Below are 7,994 nucleotides of genomic sequence, written 5' to 3' on the forward strand. Positions count from 1 at the left end.
CGCCCCACACCCTCCTACCCCACCCAGCCATCAGTAATGGTTAAGTGGATAAAGGAGCAGAGCTGGTCTCCAGTGAGAGTTGTCACGAATGGGGTCATGGGGCTGGCTGGGCGGTGGGGCCCAGACAAATGAGTGGGTGCCTGTACGTGCAACCCGGCCCTCTGCTCAGGATCTGCGCACCCCACCCCTTCCTCTGGCCATGCTGGCTGGCCGGCCCTTTCCTTACCTCCCTCCTCCACAAAGCCAGAAGGGGGGCAGGCCCCTGCAGGATTTCTGCTGTGCTGTCCTAAAGCACCCCATTGTGAATCTATCACCCTTCCTGTGGAACCTCCCTTGGGCCCCTGCCTTACTTGACCCTCAGAGCCCCCAACAGCCAAAGCTACTGGGTACTTTCTGGAGGCCCTGTGTTGCACCTCCTATCATCAGTAGCTTCCAGTCCCATCACTGGGTTCCACCCCTTAGAATCCTCCCCCCGACACGTTTAAGTACTGATTGCAGTGCCACCGGGAGCAGTGAATGAGTGAACAGGACAGGGGCTTCCAGGCTGGGCCAGGCACTGGGGCAGCCAGGGGTGAAAGGCGAGAATATGAACCATCATGGTGGCCTGGGCTGCCCAGTGGGCATAAGTTGGCTCAGCCTCCTACCATGCCTGGGAACTCTGGGTCCACCCTCCCTGTACCAATGCAGAAGCAGCCCCTACACCCTGGAGGGCCTGCCCTCTGCCCCCATTTAAGGGCTGTGGAGTCTGGGTCAGCAGAGGCAGGAGTTGGGGCCTCTGACTGCCCCCGTTCCCCTTCCTTTCTGGCCATGCTCAAACAGGGTGGAGCTCACGGCAAGGGAGTAAGGGTTTGAGAGCTTGACCTCTGGCACCAGAGGTCGAGCCTGCTACAGGGTGTCCTGATCCTGTACCAGGGCCATGGGTGAATGTGGCACGATTCCTGGTCTCGTGTGCAACATGATGCTGCTATAGGCCCCAGTGCCTGGGTCCAGGAGGCAGCACAGGTGAGTGCCATCTGTGCCAGGGCCAGATCTGCCCCCTCTCCAGCCTTCAGCCAGCCCATGCCCCTGCCATTGGCAGTCTGTGGGGATTGGTGACCCCTCTGTTCCTGAACTTGGGGGCTAAAAGGGGAGGTGACTGCCCAGCTGGGATGTGTGCTGGCAGACCTTATCTCAGGTTCCTTCCTACACTGAACCATGAGGCAGACTTCAAAAATAGCTAGAGCCGTGGAAGAGGCCCACCTTCCTCAGCAGGAGCTCACCAGCTCCCTCAAGTGGCCCAGAGGCAAAGGGACTGGGCATTCATAGGTAGAGCCAGGGTTGGAACCAAGCCTTGCACATGTTAGGCAAGCGCTGCACCATCGGGCCCAGACTCATCCTTGTTAGAATGGTACAAAAACAACCACATTGTTGTTTCCTTCAAGGCCACCAGCAAGAGGTGGCCCTTGGACTGACAGGGCTGCTCACCAGGGAAGGTGCCAGATTGAGACCCTGTATTCTTTTGGAGGAGCCTAGGGGTGGAGCTTAGCTGCTAGGCCTCTTGGCCTCCTGTTCCTCCCTCTCCTAGGAACCCCTGCAGGGAGCAGTAGGAAGCAGCCTGAAGCACCTGGGGCTCACTGTCATCACGGGCAGGCAGGGACAGTTTTCTGTCCCTTCTACAGGCTAGGAGCCTGACAGCATGTCCCACCAAGGTTTATTCAGTTGCAGTGAGTTACACCAGCCACTGAGGTACAGAATGGAGGACCAGAAGTCTCTGGGAGGGTGATGAGGCTGCCCAGGTAGGCAGGGCAAGTTCCAGTCTTTCTGGAGCCAGGCAAGGGGTGCTAAGATGTATTGCAAGGCAGCGTGCCCACTTAGGGACAGCTAGCCCCAGGTTCACCGCAACTCAAGGCCGTCACCTTTGTGTCCTCACGGAAGCTGGATGGACAGTCAGTATAGCCTCCTGCCAGAAGTGAGACATGCCCCCCCACCGGATGGGGGAGCTGCAGCCCGAACCCAGTCAGCAGAAACTGCATGGGTCACAGTGCCCTCTGCTGTTATGCAGGCTGGGCTGCTCTGGTGTGGGAAGAGCTGAGAGCCTGCTGCAGAACAGGCCCCCTGCAGGCAGGAGGAGCGCCCCCCATGCCGGCCCCCTGTGGCCAGCCAGGGCGATGCTTCTTTCAGAATCATGGACGCTAAGATGCAGAAGTGGAGCCGCAGATCAGGACTGCCGAAGTGCCCAGGCTTTCCTCTCTGAGACAGTCCTCCGGCCTGGGCTGGCAGTCTATTCATCCTCCCCCTCCGGCTGTGCCTCCTGCTGCCTCATGGCCTCCAGGAAGGCCAACTCCTTGGCTTCTTTCTTCTGGTTTCGTGCCTCATACTCTAACCTGGGGAGGAGGGGGTGGGACCAGGGGTGAACTAGGCAGGTACACATTGCTCCTCAACTGGACCACCCTTGATGGGGTACCTGTTTTTGATGATCCTCTGCACAATGAGGTCTGTGGTGAGGTTGCTGCCACTGTCGATCTGATGGAAGATGCCTCTCCTCTTGGGCTCCTAGAGGCCTCAAGAGAAGGGAGGAGTGAGGTTCCTCCTGACTGCAGCCTGTTGGCTCAGGCCCTGTGCTCTTTCCCAGAGGAAGGTGAGGCTTAGGCGCCTGTCAGCCCTGACCCAAGGAACCCACCTGGTAGGGATCAGCGCCGTCCCTGTCAGGCACAATTTCTGTCTTCCCATGACACACCAGGTCCACCTGCAGAGGGAAGAGGTCAGGAGCCCTCCCCAGGGAGGCCACACCACCCACACCTCCCAGGTAGGCCTTGGGCCTGGGTGTGCCAGCTCCGCCCAGTCCTCATCTCAGGCACCTCCCTGGGAGTCCAAGGCAGCACAATGTGCCCGCCCACAGGGAGCCTCACCTTAAAGTGACCCAGAAGCTCTGCGGTGACAGAGTATGGCGCCCCAATCACCACTTCTGACACATACTGTGGGGACAGTAAGCAGAGGGGCTAAATTGGTCTGTTTCCGGCAAGCCAGAACTTGGAGAGTGGCGGTGGACAATCCCAGCACAGGGCCAAAGCTACAAGTAAGCCAATGACAGGGCTGCATGGCTGGCCTGCAGAGCAGGGGAGTCCAAGGCTTCTGCACCCCCCGGACCCCTTGGGCACCACCCACACCTCACCCGGCAGGCCAGTACGCTCAGCGTCCGCTCATGCAGGTTCATGATGGGGTAGTTCTTTCCCTTGTACCGGTTGACCTCCTATGGCCAAAGTGAGATTGGCTCAGATTGAGGACCTCAGGTAGACAAACTGCCCTCCCTCCCTGCTGTCCCTGGTGAGAAGAAATTGGGAAAGGTGGCGCCCTCACAGGAACATCCAGACATGACAGTCCTTAACCCCAGAAGACAACCAAACTCTGCCCCCACAGACTACCTGAGCCCACACTGATCCCAGGTTCCCCTCAAGGGCCTCTAAGACTCTCAGCAGCTTGAGTGCTGGAGAGCCAGAGGGAGCAGAGACCTGGTCAAAGTGCAGGCCAGCGATGACATAGGGCCTGTCTGCCAGCTTGTGCACCTTCTCCAAGAAGTCCACATGCCCGATGTCTATTAACAAGTTAAGAGGCAAGAACAAGCAGAGAGGGCAGGCAGCTCTGAGCCCCCAAAAGCTCAGGCCCTCCAGCCCCACCACCATTCTCATTGCTGATGGCCGTCCCTCTGTACCAGCCAGCCCCTCCCCAATCCACATGAAGGTTTGGCACAGAGGAGGCCTGCAGAGGATACGGAACAGATCAAAGGCGCCAGCCACGTAGATGACAGTCTCCCCTGGCTGGGGTTCCTTTCCAGAAGCAAACTGTATGATCTTCTGAGATGTCTGTAGGAACTGGGACACCCCTGTCCAGGGATTCCGTCCCCCAGGGCACTGTCAGCCAAGAGAGGGAGCTGGTCAGCAGCAGAGGCCTGGCCACCACCACCAACATGACTGGTGCCAGGTCAGCATGGTGCCCCACCACGGAGAGAAGTCCAATGAAGGCCGGAAGACACAGCCCTCTCCGGGACCCAGCACCTCAAGGCCACCATCTGGTCACCTGGGAGGAGCCTTCTGAGGAAAGTGTCCCTGGCAGGTGTTGGGTGAGGGGGCTACAAAGGGAGAGAGGGCCAGGCCACTTGGTTAGAGGCTGCATGCATATCTACCTGCCTGGTATCCACCAACTGGCCAGGCCTAGAGGTCAGTGCCTGGGCAGTGCTGGGAAGTGCTGGGAAGGGAGGGAGGAGGGCTGACTAAAGCTCTGAGTTGACCCGTCCCCAAAGCAGGGAGGGCGGGAGGGGTGCAAGCGAGTCCCGTGGAAGTGTCGCAGCGGGCATCACTCCACTCCCGGGCGGCCACTCACCTTGCCAAAGCTGTCTGCGTACTTGCGGTACTCAGAGAACATCTCCTATACACAGGGAGAGGGCACTGAGAGGAAAGGCGGGAAGGCCTGCAGGTGGATGACCAGTGGAGCTGTGACCCACCCCCCATCCTGTAATGTCCTCCACCTGGGGACCCATGGACCCTGCGTCGTCCCTGCAGACTCACCTGGCTGCTGTGATGGGCCTTAGTCACCAGCAGCATGCGGCCCACCAGGTCTGTTGTGGACACACCCTGGGTGCGCTTGCATTCTCTGAGGGACAGAAGCATGTTCAGGGACTTCGCATCCTGGACACGCTAGCCAGGCTTTGCTTATAGCAGGCCCCACCTGAGGGACGCGACCCTCGCCCTGCCCCCACACTGGTGTCTCCTCCCTGTACTCAGCTGCAAGAGGAAAACCCAGACTAGGAGAAGGAGAAAGATCACTGTGCTTTTTTCCCTTAAAGGAAACCAGGATCAAATCAACGTGAAGGTGCTCTGCAGTGCCTAGTGGTGCAGGCCAGACTCAGGCCCCCTCATGCCCAGGTCTTGCTCCAGTACACGTGCTCTGCTAAAGGGACCCCAGGCTGCACTGTCCCTCACAGGAGCCACTGAAAATAGCTGGGCCTTTAAAGTTAATTAAAAGCCAGTTCCTCAGAGGCACCAGCTGTGCTGCAACCTCAAGAGCTGCATGAAATCTGAGGCTTCCACTAACAGCCAGTGCCTATTAAGAATGCTACCATCTTAGGGCCAGAGATTTAGCTAAGTGGTTCCACCGCCTGCCTTGCAAGTTCAAGGTCTCGAGTTCGATCCCCAGCACCAAAATAAATAAATAAATAAATAAATATCAAGAATGCTACCATCTTTGCCACACAGCTGGGCTGCAGACCCATACCCACAACAAGTGTCTTCCTTGCCACAGCTGACAGCCTTGGACACAGACCCAGATGTTCCTCTCATAGGTGACTGCAGAGCCCTGCTGTCTGGTGGGGCTGCCTGGGGCTTACCTGTACCTCCCTGCCTCCTTCACTTCCTCATAGGTATCACGGCCATCTACGGTCAGCGTGATGTCATCTAGGGGTGACATGCACACAGAAATAAGGATTCTTATCCTAGAGCCCACCAGAGGTTCAGGACCCCACCCCCAACCCAGGGTGCTTGTTTCTAGTAAAGGATCCAGAGCCTTTTCAGATCCCCACCACCTGCAGATGTCACACCAGGAGATCTGGGCCTGGGCCCAGCCCTTGTCCCCAGGTCCCGCCCACTCACTGCCATGAACACAGAAGTCGCAGTTGTACTTGTCCAGTGTCTCCAGGGTGGTGACATAGGGAGCTGCAGGTATCACCTCATCTACCCACTTGATGGCCTGTACCATCTTGTATCTCTCCTCCTGGGCAAACACCGGAGGCCCCTTGTGCTTGGCGATCTCCTCTAGGGCCAGAGAAAAGGACAAGGACAGACAAATGGCCTTTAGCCGGCTGCCTTAGGAACCTGCTTCCCTATACTGACCAGGCCTGTGACCACACAGATGGGCATGTGGTGGGCAGCCAGCCGTTCTTGGGCCCTCAGTCCACAGGCCAGGACCACATGCAAGCGGCTACTGCTTATTCTCTGGCCAACAGAAGTGCTCAGAGCCTCGCTGGGTAACAGGATGGCCCCCTCAACCCAGGATAGGTACCAGTCCCCATAGGCCTCAGGAGCCATGTTAGGGCTGGAAGGGAATGGGCAGCACAGCCAGAGAGGGACTTGGCCCAGTGACAGCAGTGCATATGGACTCTACCAGTCTATTCTCTATTCCTGGGCCACCTTCAGCTGGGGTCGGGCTGGGCCTAGCTTATTAAGCTTTCTCACTCACAGTGTGTTTTGGAGAAGGACACTTAGGCCTGCCCTGCCCACCCCAAGATCCTGCAGGCTTTTGGTCAGCTGATGTGGCCCCGAGAGGACTATAGGGTGACAAGCCCAGAAGCCCACACCCTACCATCAGTGTGCACACCCACAATGAGGTAGTCGCCCATAGCCCGTGCCTGGCGCAGCTGGTTGGAGTGGCCATAATGCACCATGTCATAGCTGTGGGAACAGACAGAACAGTCAAGTATTGTAGTGAGGAGGGTGGGGACTAGGAGGCCTGTGATAGAGCAGCTTTTCTCCTTTAAGACCTCTTCAGGAACTGCTTCCATGACCCAGCCCACCTTGGCTTTTCAGAGGGGAGGTGGGTACGTAGCTGTCCACACCCCCAGATCCTCTGCTTGTGAGCAGACTGCTATCAGTGCTAGATCCAGCAAGGATACAGCAGGCAGGGAGAAGGCTAATAAAGTCTCCAGGGCCGGCAAGATCCCAGGACCAACTCCCCACTGGGAGCTGCATAGCCATGTCCAAATGCCTTGGATCCTCTTTGTTCTTGTTTCCTCCTGTCAGCAAACACAAAGTGCTGTGTTTACTCATTTATCTATTTATTTATTTTTGGTACTGGTGATCGAACTGAGGACCTTGCACTTACAAGGCAGGTGTGGCACCACTGAGCTAAATCCCTGGCCCTATTTATTTATTTATTTATTTGAGGCAGGGTATCACTACGTAGTACTGGCTGGCCTTGAACTCACTGTGTAGCCAAGGCTGGCCTGGAACAAATGACGATCCTCCTGTTTCAGCCTCTTACATGCTGGGATTACAGGCATATGCCAGCACACCTGGCTAGATCAGTCACTTTAAACTTTAAACCAACATTAACTCTGACACAAGCGGGTGGTTCAGTCCCAGAGGACAACACAACACAACACAACACAAAACAAAAAAATCAAAAAAGCAAGGGCCTGGGAATCACTGGCTTTGAAAATCTTGTTTTTCTCCTTCATGGCCTGGCTTAGCTTTCGGGTGCATAACTGCCAGTGTCACCTGGTTCTAGAGCTCTTGTCCGCAATCTGGGTCTGGCCATGAGCCCTTTTCGTGGGTGCTCTTGTGTGCACTGGTAACTGCCAGAGCGCTTCTCTGCGGGGCCCTCTCACTCCCACCACCACAGTGCAGGGGCCCAGCACACAAGACTGAAGTGTGGCCAACCCACGTGCTCGCTGGACAGGTGGAGCGAGGGGAGCACAGCCAGGAAGGAGGGTGTCAGAAAGTCCAGGTACTGTGGCCCGGGTCGGGGCCAAGGTCAGGGTCCACTGCGTTCCTACCCCCACGGGGCAACAAGGCTGCGAGTGAAAAGACACGCCTCCTCCCCTCCAAGACCCCAGGAGCCTCCGGCTGATAGGTCCTCTTCCTTCCCCACGTGTGTCAGTTACTGTCCGTGAAGGAATTGAGGGCAGCAAGCTACCAGAAGAGCTTACCTGTTCTACTTGTTGACAATCCTCAACTCTTCTGACAGCAATGCCCTCACTCAACTGGCCAAAGAAGCCTACCGAATCCCCGCAGCGCCGCAGCCCGGAGGCCTGCGCACCCCATCACCCCGTAATCACCTCGTCCTTCTCGGAGGACACTGCCGGTGGCTCCGGAAACTGCACGACTCACTCCCAACCTCGGAGCGACCAAAGGACTTGCTGGACCCTGCGGCCCCCAGCCCCGGAGGGTTCCAGCCCGGCGGACCCCACCGCGGGGCCGCAGGGTGCGACCCGGAGAGCTCTGGGGCCAGATCCATCGCAGCCCCAG

General features: G+C 57.5%; 1 protein-coding gene across 2 annotated transcripts; it reads right to left on the bottom strand.

Moving 5' to 3' along the window:
- Positions 1-1,673: 1,673 nt before the first annotated feature.
- Pcyt2 (phosphate cytidylyltransferase 2, ethanolamine) lies at positions 1,674-7,955 on the bottom strand. Of its 2 annotated transcripts, XM_010618646.3 has the most exons (13): positions 7,805-7,955; positions 6,331-6,419; positions 5,622-5,783; positions 5,360-5,426; positions 4,542-4,626; positions 4,357-4,401; positions 3,749-3,887; positions 3,489-3,571; positions 3,152-3,229; positions 2,889-2,954; positions 2,660-2,725; positions 2,444-2,532; positions 1,674-2,363 (listed from the first exon to the last, which is right to left on the bottom strand). In XM_010618646.3, exons 2-13 carry the CDS (start codon positions 6,410-6,412, stop codon positions 2,261-2,263), a joined length of 1,065 nt encoding a protein of 354 aa, XP_010616948.1. In that variant the 5' UTR covers positions 6,413-6,419; positions 7,805-7,955; the 3' UTR covers positions 1,674-2,260. The 2 variants fall into 2 exon arrangements, with proteins under 2 accessions (XP_010616948.1, XP_019062237.1); XM_019206692.2 differs by lacking the exon at positions 7,805-7,955 and having other exon boundaries at positions 6,331-6,851.
- Positions 7,956-7,994: the final 39 nt, after the last annotated feature.

The sequence above is a fragment of the Fukomys damarensis genome, unplaced genomic scaffold (assembly GCF_012274545.1).
Source record: "Fukomys damarensis isolate Sample0158 unplaced genomic scaffold, DMR_v1.0_HiC HiC_scaffold_23, whole genome shotgun sequence".
In the NCBI taxonomy this organism is placed as follows: Eukaryota; Metazoa; Chordata; class Mammalia; order Rodentia; family Bathyergidae; genus Fukomys; species Fukomys damarensis.